General features: G+C 43.7%; 2 protein-coding genes across 9 annotated transcripts in view; one reads left to right on the top strand and one right to left on the bottom strand.

Annotated features, from left to right (window-relative positions):
* Positions 1-19,557, bottom strand: part of Ttc3 (tetratricopeptide repeat domain 3) — a 102,311-nt gene extending 82,754 nt beyond the window's left edge. For 3 of the 6 annotated variants that reach the window (XM_075960763.1, XM_075960781.1, XM_075960772.1), the window contains exons 1-7: positions 19,359-19,557; positions 6,821-6,975; positions 6,454-6,496; positions 5,904-6,054; positions 5,408-5,495; positions 2,985-3,038; positions 1,815-1,935 (exon numbers count right to left, since the gene is read on the bottom strand). In XM_075960763.1, the coding sequence (XP_075816878.1) occupies positions 1,815-1,935; positions 2,985-3,038; positions 5,408-5,495; positions 5,904-6,054; positions 6,454-6,496; positions 6,821-6,975; positions 19,359-19,404 (658 nt within the window). In that variant the 5' untranslated portion in view covers positions 19,405-19,557. The remainder of the gene's footprint in view (positions 1-1,814; positions 1,936-2,984; positions 3,039-5,407; positions 5,496-5,903; positions 6,055-6,453; positions 6,497-6,820; positions 6,976-19,358) is intronic. The other 3 variants (XM_075960792.1, XM_075960803.1, XM_075960815.1) reach the window with 3 other exon arrangements.
* Positions 19,558-19,599: 42 nt separating this feature from the next.
* Positions 19,600-25,492, top strand: Pigp (phosphatidylinositol glycan anchor biosynthesis class P). 3 transcript variants are annotated; one of them, XM_075960838.1, is made up of 5 exons: positions 19,600-19,827; positions 20,139-20,242; positions 22,290-22,362; positions 24,546-24,664; positions 25,179-25,492. In XM_075960838.1, exons 2-5 carry the CDS (start codon positions 20,161-20,163, stop codon positions 25,307-25,309), a joined length of 405 nt encoding a protein of 134 aa, XP_075816953.1. In that variant the 5' UTR covers positions 19,600-19,827; positions 20,139-20,160; the 3' UTR covers positions 25,310-25,492. The 3 variants fall into 3 exon arrangements, with proteins under 3 accessions (XP_075816953.1, XP_075816945.1, XP_075816963.1); XM_075960830.1 differs by having other exon boundaries at positions 19,601-19,789; XM_075960848.1 differs by lacking the exon at positions 19,600-19,827 and adding an exon at positions 19,867-19,994.
* Positions 25,493-27,302: the final 1,810 nt, after the last annotated feature.

Raw genomic sequence — 27,302 nt, 5'->3', positions numbered from 1 at the left:
AACTCTATTATGTTCATTTATTATTAAACGTTTTAAATAGTTTGTATGTTTTTGTAATCTCATATATATATATACATATATATGTATATAAAATATTTAGAGAATAAAAAGTTGGGGCCAGGAATGTAGTTCAGTGATACAGCAATCACCTAACACATTTATCTTATATGACAAAAAAACAAACCCAGAAAACCACTCACTGCTTTTGTGAATAAAATTTGTTTTTATTTCTAGCAATTAAATTTTTATTATTACATTATTACTGGAATAATATTCTTCCTTCCTTCATAACATACTGTGATTAGGGCTCATAATTACCAAAGCCAATTCAACAAACAGTATCAAGTACTTTCAATGTGCAAGATACAATGTCCAATAAAAATGTATGAAGACAAAAATGAGAAAAACTATTTTCTCAATTGTACTTCGTGTAGTGAAAGTATTTAAGAAGCTTTATTTAATATTTGACTTCACAGAAAAGTTAGTGAGAAATTATCTGAAATACTATTCTAATAAAAAAACTTAGTAAACAAAAATGCAATACTTTGTGACCACAGGTTATCAAGCCTCATTTTCTGCACTTTAAGCTATGATAGAAAAAGGATTTTAAAAATCTGATTTAAAAATTTACTACACCAAAATTATAGTTAAGCTTCTATCTAACCAATCATTAACTTCCAAGATGAAATAAATTTTTAACACTTAAGATTCAAGCAAGATCTGGGATGTTTCGCCAACCATAGTATTAAGAGACAGATCTGAGTTCTAGAAAGAAGCCTGTGCTGTTCTGATTTCAGAGAACTTGAGTGAGTCTTCCTCTAAATTCTAGCACTGAGGAAAACCACTAACCCAGCGGCTCTCAACATTCCTGACACGGAGACTCCTTAATACAGCTCATGTTGTGGTGACCTCAACTGAAAAATATTTCTGTTGCTACACATAACTGTAAATTTGTTGTTATATGATATGATAATGTAAATATCTGATACTCAGATTGTCATAGGCAACCCTGCGAAAGAGCCATTTGACCTCAAAGGGATCGCAACCCATGGGTTGAGAAACACTGACTTAACCCTCAAATTCTGACTTTACTACTGAAAACAAGAACAACTACACCACCTTGCAGAACAGGAAACAGAATCAGTAATGAGTCCACACTGGTGCACAAGACATGATAAGCAGCTGCGTTGCTCCATCCCTGTGATTACGGGTCCTCAGCAACGCAATGAGAAAGCTCTAAACACTCTGGGTGAAGGACACCCCAGTGTCAACAATGGAGCCCAAAGTTCTATTTACTTACAGCACCTACACCAGTTGACGTACACACTCTTCTCAGTGGAGGGGACAACTGTCTGCTCGTCATCTAATACAGGGCCACACAGTTAGACTGTCACAAACACTGCTCAGTCAAAATCTTACAGGAAAGCACCTCTAAAAGTGTGAGGCAGTTCCGTCTCACATCACAGGGGAGTGGACACAGCGGGAACATGGAAATCATCTTAGGAGTTGCAGTTCCTCTGATGAAGACAAGAGAACCCCAGCTGTGGTTCTGTCTTTGGGGTATTATATATAATAACACGACATCCACAAGGTAGTAGCTCTAAGAGTATAATGCCACAAAACCAGTGAGACAAGAAATAGAGAATAAACTAACCGCAGTGTTGAAATTCTCTTGTTTGAGCATTATATCAGAACAAAAACACTGTTTAACTACTCCTAGGATAAAATCAAGTACCATCTATGTACACACACACCCCATCTTCCCAAATAATAGTCTTTAAGCCAGGCTCAACATTTAAAGCACTTATACTTACATTCAGTAAAGAAAACACTTAGCATGGGCCAGCAACAGTCAACTGATCCTAATTTAGGTAGAATTGTTAAATCACCTGTGTATTTTATCCAATTTAAAGCTTCTTCCATTGCCAAGATTTTCTGTTTCAAAAGAGGAATGAAGAAGGGGATGTGGGCATTAATTCTAAATTTATGCGGCATTATGAGTTCATCTCCTACAGTATTTCAGAGCACTGATAAACATCTTGTACACGTATTTCATTATCTGTCATGCAATGCAGAATAGCTGGACTCCCTTAGGCCACGCTTGCAGGTCAAGAATGTTTCTGCCATGGTTACAGACATGGATGCTGAGGCAGCAGGAGAAATCAGTAACACGAAGGCAGAGGACTCTCAGGTCACATGTCAACTAGGGACCTATCTTGAGCACAAGGTCTCGAGCAACAGATCAGGGTTCAGAACAGAGCCACAGCATCTGTAGCAAAGACTGACATAAGCACATGGCGGGAAGATGGGCCATCCGTGCAATGGCGCTCTCAGAAGTTCACAAGAATATACTATCTGAGAATCTGAAATCACTTCAGGAATTAAATAGCTGAATTGCTAATGTCAGTATTGGGCTTGAAGAACAATATAGGCATTTCTGTCTCCAGGACATTACAGATAGACTTATATTTGTACCTGAAGGAACTATATAGGCAATCCAGTCTCCAGGACATTACAGATAGACTTATATTCATACCTGAAGGAACTATAAAGGCATTTCTGTCTCCAGGACATTACAGATAGACTTATATTTGTGTCTGAACGTATACAGGTAGGTATAGCAATTATCAAAACAAAACAAACACACCTCATACCAAGGACTTAATTTCATTGAAGAAATACATATGAGGCAAATAATCTAAAGACAAAGTGAGTAACTTGTGAAAGACTTAAAATTATACTCTCTCTCTCTCTCTCTCTCTCTCTATATATATATATATATATATATATGTATGTATGTATGTATGTGGCAGAAAGTGGCAAATCTGTAAAATAAGATTATTTTTACAACATACAGAAATTGGTATTACCAAAAGCTACATGTAAACGGCTGGGTACAAGGAGTCATTAACTGGGAAACATGCAACGAGACTATCATCCATTTGCAATGAGTGTTCTGGGTTCTCATTTCTTTTAACACTTACATTTTCTATTTTATAACCAATTCTTAGTAAGCCTTCAATAAGGAATGAATCATTCTGCAAAATAAAAAAGAACAAAAACCACACATTTTTCTTTATTCTGCATATTTTATTTGAGTTCTTTTTCAGGAGGATAGCATGTGTGCACACGTGTATATGTGCGCATGTGTGCGTGTGGGGGCCAGAAGCTGACAATATATGCCTTCCTTGATCTCTCTCCACCTTACACAGGGAAGGAACCCAGAGCTCACTGTTCACTGATCTAGTTAGCCAGCTTGCTCTGGTGATCCAGTCTCTGCCTTCTGAAGCTATTAACAATACAAGCTGGCCACCACGCCTCCCCAGCATTTACTTACATTAGTGCCGAGGATATAAACTTCGTCCTCACGCTTGCATAAAAGCACTTCCCACTGAGCCCCCCTCCTAGCCTCAGATCTGAATTTCCAGTGAACTCAAACCAAACCTACATTTTAGTAAAAGTCATGAGTTCACAGTGGCATCTGAATTAACAGGGAATCACAGACAGGACAAATGCTCCCTGCAACTGCACCAAACCCGAGAATTTATCACTTCCTGCAAAGGTCACTCCCCAGTGCATACTCATGAGTCTGTGTTCATGTGTAAGTGAAACTTCCTGCACTATCAGCTGCATAAGACTAGCATGCATAATCAAACACAGGATACAGTACTTAGCAATGATAAACAGCCATGTTACTAGGTTGGGTATTTACTACAATTTTTACAATTATTTTAGAGCATTCATGCTACTTATTAAAGGAGATTACGGCTAAACAGCATGCCACACTGTCCTGGCAGCAGTCTCACACAATCATGTAATTCTGCCTCTTATTTACTTTGAGAGGCTGGCCAGTATTATCTTGCTCAGTGTTAAATACAGTCTATGAGATTCAGTCAACAGGGAAACTAGCTAAGGACCTGGCCCTCAGAAGGGCCCCCTCACTAAGTGATGTCTGACTACAGTGCTCTACATACATGATAGTGTACTTGTCACAAACACTGGCGTGGTGAATTTGCCCCTTTAGCATCCTGATGCAAATCAGAAATAGTATTCCATACAGTTCTAGTTTAAAAAATTATACTGTAAGACAGGCGGAAGGGGTGCACGCCTTTAATCCCAGCACTCGGGGCAGAGACAGGTGAATCTCTGTTGAGTTTGAGGCCAGCCTGGTCTACAGAGTAAGTTCCAGGACAGTCAGGGAGGTTACATAGAGAAACCTTGTCTCGAAAAAATTGTATGTATATATAACATAAAATGTACAAATTTTTGAAGTTCATCACACCCAAACTTTTAATAAAGGTATGTACACCAGCTATATGTTATTACAACTGATTTTAGCAGAAAACAAACACCCTTCTTCCAAATGTAAGCTTCAACTAGGAAAGTACCAAAAACTGTAAGCCAGCCCAGCACAGAACGCCACCTCAGTCTTCCCTGACAGTCCACACATAGAAATGACCTGTCAACATAGGGCTCACGTCAAAAGATCACCATTAGTTCCAGAGTCCGTGACGGAGGCTTCACACCCAGGCTCACATTCACTTATGATGAGTTCCAGCTTCTATGCCTTATGGGCACAATCCTGATAGCCACTGGGGCACATGAATCCAGTACATCAGCCTCATCACTTTGATACTGAGCAAGTCCATGGACACAAAATATAAAGCCACGTCTTGCTAACTGCTATAAACTCGAACTGTAGAACAAACACTATGTATTTACATTCTTGTTTCCTCATCTTTTCTTTTTCCTTTTATGTATGTGGAAGAACACAGAACAGTGCATGTATGTCTGTTCCATGAGCATGCGTGTGGTGGTGTATACACCTATGCACATATACATGCATACAGGTGGAAGCCAGGAGGACACCAGATGGTCTGCTCTATCATCTTCCACCTTTGAAATGGCCTCTCACTGACCCTGGAGTAGGCTGGTGGCCGGCAGACCCAATGACCCTCTCACTGACCCTGGAGTAGGCTGGTGGCCGGCAGACCCAAGGACCCTCTCACTGACCCTGGAGTAGGCTGGTGGCCAGCAGGCCCAATGACCCTCTCACTGACCCTGGAGTAGGCTGGTGGCCAGCAGGCCCAATGACCCTCTCACTGACCCTGGAGTAGGCTGGTGGCCGGCAGGCCCAATGACCCTCTCACTGACCCTGGAGTAGGCTGGTGGCCGGCAGACCCAATGACCCTCTCACTGACCCTGGAGTAGGCTGGTGGCCAGCAGACCCAATGACCCTCTTGTCTCCACCCGCTGACCCAGTGCAGAGGTTACAGGTCACATTTTTATACAGGTGCTAGGACCCACATTCAGGCCCATGTCCACACAGCAAGCACCCTTCCCCACTGAGCACCCCATCTCCTACTCATTTACAGTCTAAGGGTGGGAACCCCATTCTACCACTTACTGCAACTTTCTTTGCCAAATCCACAATGTCTTCCATCAACTCAAGATGCTGTAATTTCTTCAAACTTAGCTCAGCGGCACGAGAACGGCTTTAAAGACAATTGTTTTTAAAGATTAGGATCCCAAATGTACTTATTTACTGAATGTTACATTTATATGAACTTTGTATTTATGGTTCTATTTAAACTGTGTGGAAAGTTCTTTTTCTTTACTCCAGGTAACAATACATCAAGTGTTCAACAAACAAAACACTATCTTGTCCTCTCTCCTCTAACATTGGTATTTATAAATAAGTTTATTAACGTTTTATGCAGCTTCAAGTTTGCAATCTATTACTATTCAGGTAATTCATTAAAATGCTATAATCATTCATTTATATTCAAATCCCAAGTTTTTACTTTTTCTATGGGCACCAGCCTCCCACTGTACTTCGTATTCCTAAGAACTGAAAAATGAGCTATCATAGTTCTTAAAATTATTATTGTATAGGAACTTACGTGGCTTCCACACAGGGATGCAATCTTGATATTATAGAACTGTGTTGATGATGAAAAAGAAGTGGCCAGAAGATATATAGCTTAATGGTGTCACAGTAATCTTGCAGGATAGAAAGTGGCTTACTACACCACATATTGCAGATGTCATATTCTTAATTAAAATTAAAAAGTTTAAAATTAGTATTTTCAAATGAATCAATACTGTTAGTAGGGAAAAAGGTAAATAGGTATAAAAAGGCAAAAACTAAAGGACTAAAATATTCAATCTATTAGATATTAAGATTAAATAATTATTGGCTGAATTCTAGCTTAACAGAAAGATTATAGCTTCTAGTCTGAGACATGCGTCTTGTCATGTTGATCAAAGCTGGCCTTGAACTTCCAATACCTTTGCCTCAGCCTCCTTCCCAAGTGCTGGGACTGCAGGCCTGTGTCACCAAATCAAGCTAAAAACACATCCTAAAAGATCAATTGTTATGTCACTGTGACTGGATGGATGACCTCCCTTTACAGTCTCCAACAATTAGCATTAAAGTGTTAATATACTCACCTAAATTTTTCTCACTTTGGGCATAATCTTTATATTGCATACCCTAAAAGAAGAAAATTATTCTGATTTTTATCTGGTAAAATGTGAAAGTATGTATGACCTGTGGTTCCTCCACTCCTCTTGGGCATTCTCGTGGGGTCTGCTGACTCTGTCCCTACAGCATCTCCTGAGGAGCTTGGCCAATCTCCAGTAAAAACAACTGCTGCTTACCTCCACTCTGCATCACGCCCTTCTCGAGTGGCCACTTCCCTTCCCTCCTGAGACCACTCCTCAGAGGCCTGTTTACCTTTCTGCCCATCCTCACATGCCACAGAAGCCCCTCTCAAGTAGAAAGCCTTTGGGACACAGAGCTAACACGCCTACTTACCACTCGGTCATAGTAGAGCTCAGTAACCCGGACATAATCGTCAGTGGTAAAGTCGGGAGCACAGATACAGTCATCCTCGTAAAGGCAACCTTCCAATAAGACGTCATCTGCCAAACTGAAGTCTCCCTCATCAAAATCGTCCATAGTGCACAGTCCTATGGAGACAACACACATCCCGGTCAACCGGCGCTCCAGGCAACACGAGCGCCAGCAGCTTTCCCTACAGTATACCAGGAAAACATTTGGGGCCTGTATCCTAAGGACACACCCCCAATCAGAACTGAGTCTCTAAGAGTCTCATCCCTAATAAGCTCTTCTTTTCCCCTGGACTTTTTCCAAACAGCTTCATCTATTTCTTCTTTTCTTTAGGCTCACACATTCACCAGCTCTACTCTGAACTTGTAGTGTCCATGTCTCCCTTGAGTAGAAGATAACTAAGGGCATCTCACCCTGTATGTGCCTAGCAAACTTCACCTTTAAATAGTGTTTGCCGAATGTAGAAAAGACATTCTCCTACCGTGTACCGCCCTACCCGCTACATGGCATACCCTAAAATACACCATTTCACAGCATACAAACTGCTACATCCTCAACCATCCTGACTCCACTGAGAAACCACTTCCTGTCAGCTGCTCGTACGCCCCTATCCCTATTCATCTCTCCATAAGTCTCCTCCTGGACAGAGCACAAAGCTGGAGTGGTCTTGACACTGCTCTCCACGCTGCACCCAGACCTGCCACCCTGCGAATCCTTGCTCACTACTCTCTCAGATACTACAAGCACAGCCTTGCTGCCAGACTGCAAGCGAGGAGGAGGAAAACCAGTTTGAAGTTTCAGGCTGCTTCCCCCTAAGGAAAGTCCGATGGCAAGGATTTTCCCGTCTAGAGCTACGATATCCTGCAAACGCAATCCGTGCAAACCCAGCATTCCATTCCTTTCAGCTCTTCTTTCTCTACCAGCACCTCCTAACACCCTGTGGTCTCTTCGAACCCCACTGCTGTTAGGTCAAGTTCGTCTTTAGACAGACCATCACCGGTGGAACACACACCTATTTCTTCAATCAAGCCGTACGTTCAGTTTATTTGTGAGAACCTCACAATGTCAAAAGTGAAGAACAAGCTTCCTCAATAATTAGACACATTACACGCCATACTCTGCACCAAGTGCTCTAGGCGACGTCTCACAAATCCTCACAGAGACTTTCAAAGTGGACACATGTCGCCCTCTCTACTGTACAAATGGGAAAACACGTCAGTAAAATTCAGTAATTTGCTCCAGGTCACCAGGTGAGGAAAGATTCAAACCCAGTCCTCTGGCCTGACGCGCTCCCTCATACAGTAACTACAGCTACTTTTCCTTACCGAGAACATGGCAGTCAGTCTTCCCCTTCCCAGTCCACCGCCCCAGCCATACTAGGCTATCTGATGACGCCTTCTTGGCTAACACCGACGAGACTGCCACCTCACGGGCCTCCTGTTTGCCAGGACCACTTCTCAGACCAGCATCAACTGCCTGAGCCAGTTTTAAACCCTTGCTCTGATCAACTCTTGATCACACCAGCAACCATTTCAACTGCCTTTTCCCCCATTGCCTCCCATTCTTCAACCTAACCAAGAAATTTTCTGCCTTTCCCTACCAAGTCCTCCATTTTCGCTCCTTTTGGTTTTCCTACAGTTTTGTTCCATTTCCATCATTTGAAGGAAACTCTTTTTTAGTAAGGTCATTAATGACTCTCTACAATAAAATGGTCAATTGTAACACCTGAGGTTACCTGTTCTGCATGAACAAGACTTTCAGAGTTTAAGGAATTTACACAATAGCTGTGAGAAATAAAGATACCATAGCACCCGAAATTAGGCACATAATATGGAATGTGTTATCCTCAGAAACGCATACTTTTAAGTTCACAAGTTTTTTACTATACATACAGGAAGAGACAAGAACTGTCATAACACAGATCACCACCATTGTGTAGACACAACAGGCAGACTCAAGCCCCTCTGACATGATGCTAGTCATTCACGTCCAGCAGATCTCGTGAGAGCACACAGCAGCAACTGCACTGGGATTACGATGCTGGTGTAGGTTTCTAATGTTCCATTTTGTTTAACTGGAGAGTCAATATGGCAAAGCGGTAAGAGCATGAACTCTGGAGCCACACTGACTGGACTGGAACACGGACGCTCCCGTTCCTGGGTGTGTGGTCTTGGCCAAGTTCCTTAACTTTTCTGTGTTTCAGCTTCTTCACACACCAAGTGTGGGTAACATACTATGTTCCTGACTAACCAGCTAATACGTGTGAAGTGCTTTCACGTTACCAGGCATGTTAAGAAAGACAATGAACACTAGCTATTATTAACAGACGTTGGAGATGAATGTTTAAAATCTGTTCTTAGACGATGTCAGCTAACCAGTCTACCTTAATAGCTAAGTCCAAAGAGCACTTTTCAGCTTACAACTTACTTGACAGAGCGGACCACTTCCTCCTCCTGAGAATGCTTCTCACGGACTCCAGAGACCATCTTCTGGTTCTCCTCCTATTCGTCTGGCTGCTCTTCCTCAGTCTCCTTCATGGGCTCTTCTTCTCCTTTCCCGCCACCCAAATGTCAACTCTCTTCTCTTTTCATCTTTCTCTCTGAGTGACCTCATCCACCACACCCATGGCCAACAGCACTTAATGACCTTCCACAGTCTGCATCTTCTCAGGTTTGACCATTCCCATTTACTGCACGTGTTTCTACTTAGTATTCCCCTCTCAGAGTTTACTCGGCCTAGACAATAGTGTCTGTGATATCACAGGCTTGATATACAAGTTTTTCACACACACTAAATTATTATTAAAACCTTTCAAGTGTTTTTCCATGTGCCATTTAAGTCAGCTCAGCTGGTACTATAGGAAACACCGGATTCCAAGTTTCTAAAAGCTAAGATTCCCCAGTCTTTCCAGGCTGGGCCACATCTCTCAACTTCTGGAGCTTCCGTGTCAACTGCTACCAGATCTTAATCAAGTGTCTTACAAGACCTTCAGATTCTGGAAGTTCAAAAACAAACAAAACCATCTGAATGAACTCCACATGTCCTCACTGGTGGCTTGCCTTCACCTCAGCACCCTGAGCTGAGCCTATCATCTCTCTGCTAAGCCCACTTAGCTTTACCATCAGATAGCACTCTTCCCTACAATATGCAGGACAAGGCCTGGTTTCACCCCACTCCTGCTCCTGTCTCCTCACCCCAGGACACATGGCCTACTCAGTTGCACTTGGCTGCTGGTCACTCCTTAGCAACTTTATTCTGCAACCACAATAATGCTCACTAGCTCCATTCAGTTCAGGAAGCACTTCCTGGTCACCCCAAGCTCACCTCTTCTCTGTAAGCTTAGAGGACCATGCTCACATCCCTGGAAGTAGCGAACATCATAGGTTTATTATCTGTAACATCACTACGATCCAGAGGATGAACTGTAACAAACTTAACACATTTTAGAGTTACTGTTTTCCTTTAGAACAACTTAACCTATTGCTTAATTTTAAACTTGTTTTAATATAAAATCTTTACTAAGAAATCCTATTTGAGGAAAATTTTTTCTAATACAAAGTAAAACTACCACAGTTAAGTATGAAAATGAAGGATTTTATTAGAACTACACTAAATATTATACTAAAGAACTCTACGAATGGAGTGAAAAAGTGGAACACAAGTTTAGTTTTGAGACAGGGTCTCACTATTGCAGCCCTACCGAACTTGGAACTCACTATGTAGACCAGACCAGTATGCCCTTGAACTCACAGAGATCCACCTATCTCTGCCTCCTAAATTCCGGGATTAAGGTTGTGTGCCCTTAGGTCTGGGAGATTTAAAAAAAAAAGTTTTGTCTATTCATAGACAGAGGAAAACATTTAAAGCTGCCCTCTCCCTCCAAAGGCAACAAACTTCAAGTTAAAACTGACTTCTGAGAGCTAGCGGCAGTGACACCAAGAGCCACAATAGACCAGGAGCCCAAGGTGTAACTTGGAAGTGACTCCAGGTAATCTCCCCGATTCCCAGCCAAAACTACTACAATGCTTTCAGAAAGAAGGTACTCTCAAGTTAGACTCAAAATCCTCACAAAGATGAATCAAACTGCTCATAACCAGTCATCATCCACAAGGATGAGCAAGCCATCATGAGAGACAACAGAAGCAAGCAAGCAATGTCAGAACCACACCCCAAATCCAGCCAGCCAGCCAAATACAGAACAGCTACAACTTAAAAATGAACACAAACATGAGACTAAAAGAATGACTACATATGACTGAAAAGAAACCACATAGAACTTTTAAAAATAAAATAAGCCAGAAATGGCGTTACATGCCCATAATCTCAGCAACTCAAGAGGGAGAGATGGGAGGTTACAAGTCCAAGGTTAACCCGAGACACATAGCAGGACCCCGTCTCAACGAATGCAATACAGCTAGATGACTGCTAGTCGGTAGCTGGGTGTTAAAATAAAATTTAAAAAAATATATGTATACACACACATATGACTAGCACAGTTAAAGGGAAAACCAGTTAAACAGAAGATAAACTCATGCAAACTAACACCTAGGAGAAACGGAGAGTCGAGAAATATGAGTTTGGAAAGTGACCCATGAATACACACATATGTCAGTTAAAACTTCAGAAAAACAGATAGAAATCAGACATTATTTAAATAATACAGTCTTCTAGATCTAATGAAAGGCAAAATTCAGAATGAAGACAGACCATGTATCAAAACTGTTCATTTAAAAAGTAGGAGCTAGAAACGGATGGCTCAGTGGTTAAGAGCACTTTCTTGCTTTTCCAGAGGACCATAGTTCAGTTCCCAGCATCCATATCAGTTAAATGGAACGCCAGGCCAGAGGATCGAATGCCCTGTTCCAGTCTCCAGAGGCACCTGGGAACATATGTGGCACATATTCACACAAGCACAGGCATGTAAAAAAATAGTTAATTTTTTTTTACAAAGTGATGGTTAGGGATGGAGAGATGGCTCAGGTTAAGAGCACTGGCTGCTCTTTCAGAGGTCCAGCAACAACCTGGTGGCTCACAACCATCTGTGATGAGATCTGGTGCCCTCTTCTGGAATGCAGGCGTACACGCAAAGCAGAACACTATACATAATAAATGAATCTTTTTAAAAAGTGACGGCTAATCTTGGTTCTAAACTCAACTACGCCTGGATTAACTAAGCCCCAGGCATCTGAGCCATCTGTGGGGTATTTCCCTGATTGAATCATCTGAGATGGGAAGACCCATCCTAAATCTGGACCACATCTTCTGGTGGCCTTGGCTTTTGCCTGCTGGCCCTCACCCTAGGCTCACCTCTCCTCTTGCTGAGGCATTCCTCGGCTGGTGTTAGAACTCAGACCTTTGCGATTCCCACATAGACCCTTTCTCCTGGGAGACAGCCATAGTTGGGCTACGTGGACCAAGCCTGTAAGCCACTCTTTAAAACACACACACACACAGACTTGTTTTCTCTCTGTTCTGTTCTGTCCCTTTAGAGAACCCTAAGTGATACAAGTGGTGTATTTAAACTTAGAAGTAAAATGAGACACTTCCAGAGACAGACAATCAAATGTAGCTAAAGTAAAATAATATTTTCTTCAAAAAAAAAGAAATAAAACAGGCAAAAAAACCTACACATCTTTGCTATACTAACAGAAAAAAGATGCAAGAACCTTCAATATATCAAAATAACTTCTCTAACTCAAGAATAAAATAATTTTAGATAAACAAATGAGTTGACTACTAATCAACATATTTGAACTATACAGGAATTTTTAAACCTAACAATTAATAAAAGAAATTTTGTCTGATGAGCTAAAAAAGAAAAATCCAAAATTATACTCTCTATAAGAAACATCTAAACTATAAGGAATCTATAATAAAGTAGAAAAAAAGGGATATTCTGGGTAATTTCTACCAAAAGAGAGACTCTAAAGCCAATTTAAGGATGGGCAACGATAGGGCACAGGTTCAATTCACTATGAAACCAAGCTTGCACACATCTAATAAAGGAGTCTCAGCACACACAAGAAAAACGGCTGGGACTGTAAACAAGCCCTGGATTATATGATACGCTCAGTCTCCTAACTACTATCCAGTAACTTAAGCCAAGTAAGTATCGGCAATGTCAAATGAGCAGGTAAAGACGACCCTGCTCGGCTTGACTCAAGTTGGGCGCACTAAAGAGACATGAAAAGTCTGGGGTAGTAAGTAGGATGAACAAAAACTAGTAAAGGCTGAACAACGCAATTTCTAATCTCTGTATCTAATAGATATGTAACAAGGATAGAATGCAGACTTCACACATACACATGAAACATTAAAATTATTCATAAAGAATTATTAAATTCTATATAAACAAGGCACTAAGACATGAGTAAGGACTGTTTTCACATAGGTAAAATACAGGCCACATTCTGACAATATAGTTGAGAAATGAAAGTCGAAGATAAATTACTTCTCTGCAGAAAGTAATAAAGTAGATCAACCTGTGGCAAGACTAGTCAGAAACAGAGTCAGTTCTGGTGCCTCAGGCCTGTAATCCGCACCTCGGGAGCTGAGGCAGTAAGATTATCCTGTGTCTGAAGCTAGCCTGGACTACTTGAGTTCCAGGACAGCCTAGGCTACAAAATGATCAAAAGATAAAAGGGGGGAAGGCAGGATAAATAATATTCAAAATGTGAAGAGAGAAATAAAGGCAGACGTGCAAAGCAAAAAAAAAATTCTCAGTAATTAACATGCCATGAATTTTATGCTAATAAACTTAAAATTTGATGAACAAATTTTGAAACTACCAAGAGGGAACTGAAAGAAATAGAAAACACGAACAATCTATCGCAATTAACTGCGGCTAAATGTGCACACACAGAAAGACTATACTTACGCCATTCTGTAAGTAAGCTCCATCAAAATTTAAGAAACCGATGTCTCCAATCCAAATTAACTACTCAGTAACTCACTTGGTAGACTGTTGTAACCTTAATACCAAAAATCAATCAGTCAAAAAAGAAAAATGAGCAGCCGAGTGTGGGAGCACACTTTTGCTCCTAGCACTTAGGAAGCAGAAGCAAGTGGATCTCTGTGAGTTTGAGAACAGTCTGGCCTATATCAAGAGTTCTAGGCCAGCTAGATAGTCAGACGCTGTCTCAAAAATTGGGGAGGAGTCTGTTTATAGAAAGGTGCAAAATCCTAAATAAATCATTATCAAATTCAGTCCAGCAGTACATTAAAAAGGAAATCTTAAGGCCAATTGGATCTATTTCCAGAAACAAAAAATAAATAAAAAATTAAAGTCCATAATTTGGAGGCCCAGACAGACAGCTCAGCAGGGTAACCACTGGCTGCTCTTGCTGAGGACCTGGATTCACTGCCCAGCGCTCATAACTGCCTGTAACTCCAGTTCTAGGGGATCCGATACCCTCTGCTGGTCTCTGTGGGCACCAGGCATGCAAGTGGTACAGAAGACATACATGCAAGCAAAACAACTTTACAAATAAAAATATTTTTAAATGTAATTTGTAATTCATTTCACGTAATGGATTGGAGAAAAGAAACAAAATCTCAACAAATACAGAAAACCATGTGAAAAAATGGCAGAGCCTGTCCTAACATGACACTGTTACCTACAAACATCCTAACAAATGCTGTTAACGGAGCAACACTTTAGTTGAAACTGAGAATGAGACCTGTATGTACGCTATAACCATGTCTTAATGAACAACCATAACCACTTCCACCGAACACACACACATGAAAAGGAAAATAACTGGAAAGAGGAAAAAAATAAACAAAATAAACATCACCACTGCATATGACAGAATGACCAATGGAATTCCAAAATACGAGAAATAAAATACAAAGCAGATAGTTAAAAATCTGTATTTTAAAATATGCTGTAGGGGCTGGAGAGATGGCTCAGAGGTTAAGAGCATTGCCTATTCTTCCAAAGGTCCTGAGTTTAATTCCCAGCAACCACATGGTGGCTTACAACCATCTGTAATGAGGTCCAGTGCCCTCTTCTGGCCTTCAGGCATACACACAGACAGAATATTGTATACATAATAAGTAAATATTAAAATAAAATAAAATATGCTGTAAAATTTTCTTTACTGATTACTGCCAGCAAATGGAATCTTGAGGGGGTGTTATTTATAGCAGCAACCAATTTTAGTTCTTCACAGAACTGATTGGACTGATTTCAATTAAGCTCCAGAAGCTTCTCACAACTGATCTTAAAGGTCAAAGGTTCAAGAACAAGTAAGACTCTAGAGTTTCCCAGGCACGAAGATCACTGAGGGACTTAAGATGCCGATCAGTGGTGCCGTGTGACTAAATAACTCAGGACCAATTAACAAAGTTGACAAACAGGAAGGTTTTTAGCAGTTGTGATGCTGAATGCCTGTAGCTATAGCACTCAGTGAGTTCAAGGCCAGCCTGGGTCCAAAAAAATAAACGGATTTCAGGTAAAGCTACAGTGAATAACTAAGGGAGTTTGGATATAAATACAGATAAATATTAGACGACAGACATACAGGACAAGCCAGAAACACATCGATCCACAGACACTCAGCAGCAAGTCAGGCCTTATGGATCTGCAGACGAGACATAAGGACAAGCCAGAAACACATCGATCCACAGACACTCAGCAGCAAGTCAGGCCGTATGGATCTGCAGAAGCAAGTTTTATCAAATGCATGAGGCCATGGGCTTCTCCAATGCGCATTTTTAAAGAAAGCTACCCATTTGTCAGCTTTAAAAGATACTCAGTATTTTTTAAAAAGTAGGTGAAAAACACGGACATGTTTTTCACGCAACAAGGAAAATATCTGATGCGTAAGTATATGAAAAGATTCCCAATCTCGTTAATAAATGCGAATTTAAACCACAATGATGCCCCATGTCGAACTACTGACGAACACAAGGAATCTAAGGTGAGTATTAGGCTGCGGGTTAACTATAATCCCGTATAATGCCGACCAAAGTATGTAAGTTGACAAAACTGTTAGCTAAAACATGTTGGCACGACCACTTCAAAACCAACCTGAAATCCCTTCGTGAAGCTGAACCCCTTGAAGAGCAGCAATTCTTCCTAGCGAACAGTTCATGATGCTGGGCACGCCAACAAAGCACCTTTAAAGTTACATGCTTTCCACATGCTACTGTGGTGTCTAAAAATGTTCAGCATTGAGTTTAACTGCAAAGGATATATTTCTAGAGTATAATAAAGGCATTTTACAAACTGTGAGTCTCGTAAACGTGTAACTGGGCCAGCAAGATGACTCAGTGGGCAGGGGCACTTGCCACCAACCCCAACAACCAGAGTTCAATCCCCCAGACCCACCTGGTGGGAGGAATGGTTTTCAAGTTGTCCTCCACACGTGTACCACGACACATAGACCACACAAGAAAATAGGTGTCAAAATGTTTTAGGTGTTATAACTACTTTCATCATACGGTTGAGCTGAATAAAAGTAATTATATACACTTATAATTAACAGAAGAAACAAATGATACCAACTTCCTGAATAAGTAAATGGACAGAGGATGTGCTGGGATTAAAGGAGGCTTTTCAGGTTTGTATGTAGCATTTTAAGTGATTTTTGCTTTCCTACTTGTAGCTATACCAGTATGTAGCATTTTAAGTGATTTTTGCTTTCCTACTTGTAGCTATACCACAGTTCTTCCAGGTGGGTGTGCTGTTTACTTTTCTTATGGAGAACAGAATAATCAAAATGCCCACCAGCAGGAAAAAGCACAAACTGCATTATATTCCCCCAGTATTACACAAGCAGTAAAGAATTAGTGACTTACATCTGAATATTAGTAACTCAGAAATACAGCAGTGACTGAAAGCAAGTTTCAGGATACACCCATGATAATGTGTTTTACTCAAACACAGAAACCATACATACAATCCAGAGCTGAGCGATACATAAAAATTTGATCAGTGTTTAAGTAGAAGAATAACATGAGTTCAGGATAATGATGAGCACATTCAGTATTGGTTAGGTTGACTCTTGGATCCACTGGTTGACTTGGAAGTGTTCACTTGTTTGCCTTCACAGACCGTAATATGTTACATGTATTCTGAGTATACCAACCACTACACCAAGGAGGGAAGGATTTTTAAAAAAAAACATTGTATCTTTAAAATGCTTTTAATTAAACCAGTTCACTTGCTACTAGAGAGGTACATATAACATGCCATGAAACTCTATCTTTACACCAACCATAGCAACATTTGAAAATGTAATAAACATTCGTTGGTATTAATATTATGAAGACTGGACCAATCAGCTGTGAGAGATTAACCCATTTGCTGTCACATGGCTAGACGGCAGCCAGGCTGTAAGCAAATTTAGCAGCAAGCTAAAGTCATAAAGAAGGTGGTGAGTAGAGAGAAGAGAAAACGTAGCTTGTTAGCAAGCATGTGAGGAAATGGGTGTTCTCAGAATGAGTGAAAACTGGCTGTACAACCACCTTGAGAGCTTCTATCGTATCTGGTTAAGTGGAAGACACATATTCCAATACCCAGCAAAATTATGACTAAATGTACTTCCTAGAGAAACTCCAAAGGTGTATAACAAAGAGGTACAAACATAGTTCTTGCAGGACTCTTTTAAAGAGTAAACACTATACATAATTCCAAAATCCATCAAGAGGAAACTATAAAAATAAATTATGGTATATTCATACAATGCAGTGCTACAACAATTATAATAATTCAAAGAAAATACAATAGTTCGATTTATTCATATATATCTCAAAATGTGATGCTGACTGAAAAGCAAGTTGCAAAATGACACAATTTTATCATTTTAGTTTAAAAACCAATACTATGTATTGTTTATATAGTCACCATTACCGAATTATAAATTGTGCAAGGAAATGAAACACACACACCTGAACACAGTGGCTATCTCCAGGAAAGGAGGGGAGAACTCTCAGCACCTCCAAAAATTTTTAATCTTTTTTTTTTTTGGAGGACTTGAAGTAAATTTGGCAAAAAAATAAATAAATAAATGTCTGGTTTGGTTAGATCTGTCTATGTTTAATATTTGAAGTATTCCGGGAAATTAGGCAACAGTAAGGAAACTGAGCAGGAGAGAAACAGAAACCGCAGCCCTTGAGCGCAAAGCACAAACCCTTGACAAGCACAGAAGTAGTGACTGAGTCCCTGAAGGGGTTTCACCTTCCTTTCCCCATGTATACTTATAACAAGCCTGTTTTCCTGCAAATAAAACACAATCTTTGTTTTTAAAATAAGGTTCTAACTAGAGCCGTGGTTGTGAGATAACTGCCCCAGCGAGAGCAGTAACATCTGTATGACGCCACCTGTTTCCCTCGCCAGGATCCAGAGATTTATATGGCTGCCATAAACACCCTACTAACCACTCGGTGTTGCCAAGATCTGGTGAAAGACACAAGCGTATACTTGGGAAAGGATTTGCAAACGGAAGGACGTTATGAAGCTAAAAGCTTCTGCAAAAGGCACCGCGCACCGGTAACCAGTCTCCATTCTGGTCCTTTGTCGTCGCCCCCCCCCCGCCCGCCCCTCCCCGCCAAGGGGCGGCCGCAGAGGCTTTAGTGACGTCAGCACCACTGCGGAGCTGCAGCCCCCGCAACAGGCGTCAGGAGGGCAGAGGATGCTCCTCCAAGGCTGCAGGTGGGGGCAGCCGTGCGTCCCTTTCTGGTCCTCCCCAAAACATAACGGGGTGAGGACGCAGGGAAGATGCGCGCACACCGAAGACGAGGGGTCGCGCGCGTCCCAGAGCCCTATGAGCCGAAGCCCGCGCACGCGCGCCGCAGGCCCCCCTCACAGCGCACCTGGGGAGGCGGGGGTGGGGATGGGGGGGCACACGCGAGGACGCACCCGCGCGCCTATCGACCACAGGCTGCCGCAGCGGCGGGGACGCGCACACCACAGGGGCTGCAGTGACCATCCGCAGGGATAGGGACGCGCACACCACAGGGGCTGCAGTGACCATCCGCAGGGATAGGGACGCGCACACCACAGGGGCTGCAGTGACCATCCGCAGGGATAGGGACGCGCACACCACAGGGGCTGCAGTGACCATCCGCAGGGATAGGGACGCCCACACCACAGGGGCTGCAGTGACCATCCGCAGGGATAGGGACGCCCACACCACAGGGGCTGCAGTGACCATCCGCAGGGATAGGGACGCCCACACCACAGGGGCTGCAGTGACCATCCACAGGGATAGGGACGCCCACGCCACCGCAGCGACGGGCGAGCGGCTACCGCGGGAACAAAGCGGGCGGGCCGCGGACACGGGCGCGTCCCCGAGCGGTCAGGACGCGGGGGCCGGCGGCCCAGCAGGCAGCTCACCCACGCGCGCCAGGGGGTGCGCACGCTAGAGGCCCACTCCTCCCGGCACGGACCCCCGAGGACCCCCCGGAAAAGCGGACACACCCACCGGGGCAAGGGCGGCCACACCCCCCTCGGCGCTCGGGCGCCTCGGCGAGACGCGCGCGGACCCACACTCACCACACACCCACGCGGGGAGGTGTGGAGCGCCCCGATGCCCGGGCATCTCGGCTGCGGCGGGACGCGCGCTGGCTCTGCACTCACCCGGGCCCGCAGCCCGCGAGCCTCGGACGCGGGCAGCCGCCGCCGCTGCCGCCAGCCCCTCCACGTCAACCCGACCCGTGCAGCGAGCGGCCAGCGGCTGCAGAGGCTGGCGGGTCACGTGGGCGGGAGGCGCGCATGCGCAGTCGCCGTCCCGCCCCCTCAGCTCGGCGGGGAGGGCCGTGAGATTTGCGCTAGCCCCTGCACACTGCGCCTGCGCCAACGGCGGGGCGCCTCTAAGCCCCCGCTTTTTCCTCGGGGTTTTTTTAATTTTTTTCTTTTTCTTCCGCCCCCACTGCGGCTTTCTGGGCGGCGCCTGCGCAGAGGACTGAGTGCGGAGGGGCTGAGAGGTCCGAGGGGATGGGCGTGGGCGTTGGAAGGAGCCAAGGTCGAAGGCCTCCCTTCTTTTCTGAACCCCGCGTTGGGCGGGTTCCGAGCCCCTCAGGACAGAGCAGGACTTGGTCCGGTCTGGTCCTGCCCGGTCCTCGCATCCCGCTGTCCCGAGTTGCGCATTTTCCCTGCAGCGCGCGTTCCCGCCGCCCCTCCTCTGCAGGGGTGCGCGTGCGCGCGGAGGGGCCGTGGCTGGGCGGGGGCGGGCGAGCATCCGCAGTGCGTCCGCGGCGCGGTGGGGAGGTTATGTAACTGCCCGTGGTGATGGGAGGGGGCATGCCTGACGACGACTGTATTCCTTTTCCACAGATTGTCTAAAGCCACAGGGAAAATGGTGGAAAATTCACCGTCGCCATTGCCAGAAAGAGCGATTTATGGCTTTGTTCTTTTCTTAAGCTCTCAGTTTGGCTTCAGTAAGTACTGGAATGATGATGGATGGACCAGGAAGTGATGCGTTTGTTCTTAGAATGTGCACACATGAGCTGTTGATTCTTTCTACCTGTCTCTTCTTAAGGAGCCCTGAAAGGAACCCGCTGTTGCTCAGAGTGTTTATATATCCAATACTAGGTTTAACCTCCAGTATTTACCCAGCACCAGGCTCGACACTAAAGTGAATAAAGCCTGGGCCGTGCCCTGGGGTCATAGTATTGTGGAGAAGTATAGCAAACCTACGGTTAATACAGCATCATGGGTGTCCTGGAAGAGCGTTGGAAGACTGAGAAATCAGGTTAGCTTCCTCCTGGTGACTCCCTGGCAAGTGTATCAGAAAAAGGCCAGGGGGAAGGACCATGGGACTCCCTGAGTGACAAGGTTTGGGGGTGAGGAGGTTATGGTTCCAGGGCACCATGCTGGAGCTGAGCTGAGACATTGAATGTAAGAATGTGCCCTTTACAGTTTGCATCTGCTATGGTTCCCATAATGCTCCATTTTTGTAGATGAGGACATGGAGGCCTACTTAAACTAACGTGACCAACTCACACAAGGAGGACCAAAGTCCCTTCTCACCAAGTTTGGAAAGTGTGAGGCAACCAAATGGAAGAAAATTAAAGGCCTTCAATCCACCTTTCTGAATCCTCAACTGAAAAGGATTCGCTCAGCTGTAGCCTAGTCAGTGCGATGAAGAAGTTACACTGAGTTCAAATTCTGGCTCTTGCATGGAGTCCTTGTTTGGCCTCAGAGTGGTTAACTTACCTCGGGCCTAAAGTGTCCTCATCTGTAGGGGTATTGATAGTGTTCATTGTTGATGTTTTGCAGGAAGTGATCCTGTGAAGTAGGTATTGTATTACTGTCCTCAACTTAAAAGTGAGACTTTGCAGGATTTAAGGATCTTGCTCAAAGCCACAACCAAGCCAGTTAACAATAGGACTGGAATTAGAACACAGGCACACTGACGGACGTCACTCTACTGCCCCTTTCTGACTTGTAGTAACTGATATTTTTGTGAAGTACTTAATGCGGAGAAACTATTGAAGAAGTGTTAGCTGCTGTTTATTTTTGTAAATATCTATTCAAAAAGTCTTTTAAGGATTGGAAACTCTACAAGGTAAATCAATGACTTACGATACAACCAGAAATTAATTCAGGAATTGATTGAGCACTTACTGTGTACCAGGCAGGGTTACAGGCCAGGGAATTGCCAAACCGCCAAGCCCTGTCCGCTCTCATTGAGTTTTCCTCTCAGTTGGAGAGTCTGGACGAATAAAACATAGCCAGGTAGCCATGGGGGAGGAGGCCCCTCCCCCGTGCCATGTGCCCTTTTAGCGTTCACTCGGTAGGCAGCTCTTACCACAGCACAGGGAAAGATCAGTCCAGCACCAGACACATAAGGAGAGCAGAAGCCTTCTCTTCGGGCGTCGATGTCTTCCAGTCTTGACCCAGAGAGCTCTTCATTCTCAGGGAAAGATGGCCCATCATCACTGATGTGGTCTGAAACTTGTTTTTACCACATCCCCAGTGTAGCATCTACACACATGTCTCTGGATTGTTTTGAAGATGAAATGAAGTAAAACATGCAGGTCAGGTAAGAGCCTGCATATTGTTACCACACAGAGACAGCTAAAAAGGAGCCCAGAGACTTGGTCTTGAGGGAAGGAAGATCGTATGTAGACAATCAGAACCAGAGGGGATGAGTTCCCCTTTAAGCAACTAAGTGTAATGACATCTGCACTGTGAAGTACTGAACTCTTAGCGTGCAGAAACAGCTTGTCAAATGCTGTAGATATCAGTTGCTAAGAAGTAATGTGTCCTTAGACTAAAATATGGTGTGAAGGCTATGAAACTAGAAAACTATTAATACGGTCATTATGGCAAGTATTGCAAGAGTGGTCCAGATCAGGAGCTAGGACGCTGAATGCTGAGAGTCAAACATGGCGTCAGGAGCGTTGTTGTCTGAGCCATGTAGATTCGATCCATGCCTGACTGACTTTTCTTCTCTCTTCCCTCACCTTCTTTATCCTGCAGTACTTTACCTTGTATGGGCTTTCATTCCTGAATCGTGGTTAAACTCCTTAGGCTTAACTTACTGGCCTCAAAAGTAAGTTCAATATTTCTTTAACTAAGAGCAAAACTATACTGATTTGCAGGATTATAGTCTTCTCTAAAACACACGCCTTAAATCATTATTGTTTAAAATCCCTAAGTAACTGTGTTGAGATTGAAAATTGTGTGTGTGTGTGTGTGTGTGTGTGTGTGTGTGTGTGTGTGTGTGTTGGGTGATGTGGTAGGCCGGGATACTCGCACATGTCTGGCCACCTTTGTGTGTGAAGGTAAAACATGTTTGCATGTGCATGCGGTGGTCCAAAGTTGATGTCAGGAGTCTCCCTCGGTCCTTCTCCACTTTATGGGCACGGTCTCTCACTGGAACTTGAGTGGGACAGTATAGTCTTGATAGCCAGCTTGCCCCAGAATTCCCTGTATCTGCCTTTTAGTGCTGGGATTACAGGTGGGCCATCACATTCATCCAGCATGTACCTGGGTTCTGGCAATCCAGACTCTGATTCTCCCAGTGGAGCGGTGGGTGCTTTAACCAGAGAGCCATACCCCAGCAAGAATTGAACATTTCTTAAAGTCTATCAATAAATCATGAATTAAAGATGGTGGTGCAAGCATGTTTATCACCATTTCCTCCCTAAAATCTGGCTAAAATTATATTAGCAGATAAAAGATATTAACAAAATTGTGAAATAGTCTTTGAGAGAGAAGGGTCTGTTTTTTTTTTCCATGTGCTAGAGGAGGGAAGCCAACAAGAGTATTTGTGCCCTGGGTTTCCAAAAGGGCCTCAGACCTTGGAAATACCAACATCTCTTGGTAATGGTAATTCTGCATTGGACAGGAGATGTGTTCAAATAGCTGATCCGCTTACTCCCCTTCCTTACCTTGAACCTGGAGATTGCCCCTCTCCTCCATGCAGAAAATCTTTCCATCCTGTGGAGAGTGTTGGGGAGAGTCTGTAGTCTGGAGGGAAATGGTTCCATCCTGTGGAGAGTGTTGGGGAGAGTCTGTAGTCTGAAGGGAAATGGTTCCATCCTGTGGAGAGTGTTGGGGAGAGTCTGTAGTCTGGAGAGAAATCTTTCCATCCTCTGGAGAGAGTTGGGGAGAGTCTGTAGTCTGGAGGTTACAAGGTAGCTGTAAAATTGAAGCACGAGATGATAAAAAGAGAGCATCTACACAGCTAACTAATAAGGGCCAGTCCCTCCCTTAGCACCTTTCCTTATGAAGCTTATGAGTTTTAGCTTCCCTTCAGAGTTTTAGCCCACCCTCCCTCAGAGAAAGCTAGGAGGTGCCGTGCTGAGAAAGCTGACCAGGGTAAAAGACATATTTCTGCCCTTACTGCCATCTCTGCTCTTGTATATGCCTTACTTTCTGTCAACTTCTTATCACTTGGATCTGTAAATGTAAATAGACGTCATAAATTCCCAGACATTAAAGGAAAGTCTGTGCTCAGATGAAAAGAAAAGAAGACACCAGAGGGAATGGAGGTGATGTCAGCTGCAGGAAGGAGGGAGAGGAGCCTGATCCCCAGAGATGAGAAAGGACCTGAGCAGTGTGCTGTCCAAGGAAGTGATTCTTAAATCACCAAGTGGAAAGTCCTGAGCATGATAGCTGAAATTAAAATGCTACCTGGAAAGCTGATTAAGACTCTCGGCTGCAGATGCTGTTTACACGTAGTGTACAGTTATAGGTACTGTCAGCTGCCGACAGAATAAAAGTGTGGTATAACTGGAAAGTCTGAGGAGAAGTGATACCTCGCTTTCATTAGACACCTAGAGAAAATGTCTGAAACTGATGAAAACCAAGAAATAGTAATAGTAATGTTAATGGGAGCAAGGAAGCAAGCGGCTCCGGTTTGGAGGGGCTGGGGTGGAGCGGGATTGCAGGGTCAGCATGGCTGGAGTCAAGTTGGACAGCTGACAGTAGCTCAGACGTGCAAGATCCTCATGTGCATCTGCTGCTTCTATAAAACCTACATTTCTAAAGTATGTTTTGTGGGCCGGGCGGTGGTGCCGCTTGCCTTCCATCTCAGCACTCGGGAGAGTTTGAGGCCAGCCTGGTCTACAGAGCAAGTTCCAGCCAGAGCTGTTACACAGAGAAGCCCTGTCTCCAAAAAAAAAAAAAAAAAAAAAAAAAAAAAAAAAAAAAAAAGTATGTTTTGTGACTGCCTCTTGGGAATTATGGCTTCTTAACATGTGTTAACACACATTAATGTTCTCTCCTCAGATACTGGGCCGTCACATTGCCTGTCTACCTCCTCATTGCTGTTGTGATTGGTTATATCCTCTTATTTGGTATTAACATGATGAGCACCTCTCCCCTCAACTCCATTCACACCATCACAGGTACATGTATGTGTACATAAAATGATGAAGGGTGGAGGCATGAGATAGTAGTACTTTTGTCAGAAGAGCAATCAGTGGGCCTCAGAGCACACGGAAACAAAGTCATCTGTCACGTTAAACACGGCACGGTAGTTACTTTTGATTGCGAGCTTGATGGACTTAGAATCTGAGCGCACCGTGCGGTTTATCCAGGTTAGGTTTATAGAGTAGAAGACATCGTAAGTGTGGAAAGTGCCGTCCCACGGGTCTAGCACTGAGTAAAAGCAAGCATTTCTCCCTGTCTCCTGCCTGGACAGTGTCATCAGCTGTCTCCTTCCCTCCGTGGTGTACCGTATCCGTGTAACTGTAGACCAGAGTAAGCCCTTAAGTTCATTTGTTAGGGATTCTGTTACCGCAGAAGACAAGTAACTACGAGTGCTCGGTGTTTGTGGTGAGCGGTGCGATTGATCTTAGGGAACCACAGAGATTACAGGAAGAAAATGCTTGGCTCAGTGGAGCTTTTCTTGTCTTGCAGATAACTATGCTAAAAACCAACAGTGGAAGAGCTACCAAGAAGACGCCATCCCAGCCTTAAGAGATGTGCCCATTAGTGAAGTAAACAGAATGTTCTTCCTTGAAGCTAGAGAACTTAACACCCAAAACTGAGCTGTGTGGAAACATCCTAACGCCAGATAGTTACAAGTTTGGGGGCGAATAACTTTGAACATAATTATATTGACTGTCCTTTTAAAACCCAATGTTGGCATGAAAGTTGATTTCTTAGATTGAGTTCAACTGATGTTGTAAATATTTTCAATTGACAGAATGAATAAAATGCCACTTACACTACATTTAGCTTCGTGTCTGTATGGATGTGGGTGTGAATGCACAGATGCACAATGTGTGTACAGGTCAGAGGACAGCTTAGGCTATCTCCTCAGGAGCCCTTTATTTGAGACAGGGTTTCCCACTGGCCTAACTTCACCACTCAGGTCAGGGTAGCCCACAAGCTTCCAGGGCTCTCCCTGCCTCTGTTTCCCTTCCTGTCATTGCTTCACATGGGTGCTGAGAGCACTCAGGTCCGCATGCGTTTACAGACCATGTACAGTACCCACTCGGCCATCCTTCCCGACCTAACGTAAATATCAGTGTCTCCTGTGACCAGGGACTTTGTGAGCATGGGAAGGGTGTAATAAGAATCTCTCTCAACTTTTAGAGGTTGATGGATAAGTCAAGCAGATGCTGTCGGTCAGTGACTGCTGTGGAGAGCATTGAGGTCATACAGTGTTCTAGAAAGCACAAGGAGGTACTTTGGTGACTGAGGAAACGCTCTCTAAGTAGAGAATAATAAGTAAGTGGTGTCCTGTATGCAGCAAGCATGTAAGAGCGGTAAGAACGACACAGCCAAGCAACCAAAAACAATGTCTCCCAATCTTCTAACAGGTTGAAAGTGACTGTCCTATCTGCTTGTGCCTAGCCCAGCCAGTGGTCCAGCAAGGCTGTGGCTGTGACCTTGGAAAGAGCAGGTTGAGATCAGAGCTGCCACTCCTGTATTCTCTTGTCCGCTCCAAGGACCAGGGGTGGAGTAGAGTGCAGTAGTCCCCAGCACCACCTTCAAGATCCGCTTTCCATTCTGTCTCTACTTACGAGGACTGTCCAGGACCAGCGGTTTTCACGTCATGGGCTATATTTCTTTGAGGGTTATGATAAGCTTAGTGACGCTTCTCTCCACCTTAAATAATCAGTGCCTTTCAAATAGTTCGTAGAAAGTGGAGCCTCAAAGATACTACTTTTATAAACAATAAACCAGGGCCAGCGAGATGATGGTTCAATGGGTGAAGGCAATTACTAACAAGTCTACCAGCCTGAGTCTGAGCCCCATAGCCCACATGATGAAGAGAGAGCCAGCTCCCACCGGTTGTCTCCTGACTTTCACACACATGCCGTGGCTTGGGTATTCATACACATACCAGAGAATAAACAAGCCGATCTCTTCTTGGTTGCAAAGCTAATTTTTCAACCATCATATTTTTACCACATACTAATAGCGTCTTGTTATAAAGAGAAACCCTGTCCCAAAAAAACAAACAATAATAAGTGCCTGGCCTCATGCTCACACACACATGCATACATACCCATACATACCCATGGACTTGCATAAAAATTACCTGTATTTTCCGGCACAAAAGTTGTGGCCCAAATAGAATTTTTTTAATAATTTTTTTATTTTTTTATATTTTATTTATTATGTATACAATATTCTGTCTTGTGTATGCCTGCAGGCCAGAAGAGGGCACCAGACCCCATTACAGATAGTTGTGAGCCACCATGTGGTTGCTGGGAATTGAACTCAGGACCTTTGGAAGAGCAGGCAATGCTCTTAACCTCTGAGCCATCTCTCCAGCCCCCTAGAATTTTGCAAATCTCTTTAATGCCTGGGTGATGGAAGAAACTGGGTCTCATACCTGCTTCAGAAAGTCTGTGCATTAACACATGTGGGGAACCTTCTGGAAAACTGCGCATGCAGAAAACGAGCATGATAGAAACTAATGATATCTTACTATCAGATTGAAAACAGGTATGATCTCATAGGAGCCCTGTGATTTACTCTGCAGACCGTAAACCCTGAGAACCAGCAATGGGGTGTGATAGAGTAGTA

Source organism: Microtus pennsylvanicus, chromosome 1 (genome assembly GCF_037038515.1).
Source record: "Microtus pennsylvanicus isolate mMicPen1 chromosome 1, mMicPen1.hap1, whole genome shotgun sequence".
NCBI lineage: Eukaryota > Metazoa > Chordata > Mammalia > Rodentia > Cricetidae > Microtus > Microtus pennsylvanicus.
The sequence above is the reverse complement of the archived record's forward strand: the minus strand, read 5'-3'. Positions and strand labels throughout refer to the sequence as shown.

What these genes read in the sequence shown, in the direction of transcription:
- Pigp (XM_075960838.1), top strand. Translation starts at nt 20,161, where the DNA reads ATGGTGGAAAATTCACCGTCGCCATTGCCAGAAAGAGCGATTTATGGC. An exon ending in AAGCTCTCAGTTTGGCTTCA is followed by an intron (nt 20,243 to 22,289) that starts GTAAGTACTGGA and finishes TTTATCCTGCAG; the next exon opens with TACTTTACCTTGTATGGGCT. An exon ending in TTAACTTACTGGCCTCAAAA is followed by an intron (nt 22,363 to 24,545) that starts GTAAGTTCAATA and finishes TTCTCTCCTCAG; the next exon opens with ATACTGGGCCGTCACATTGC.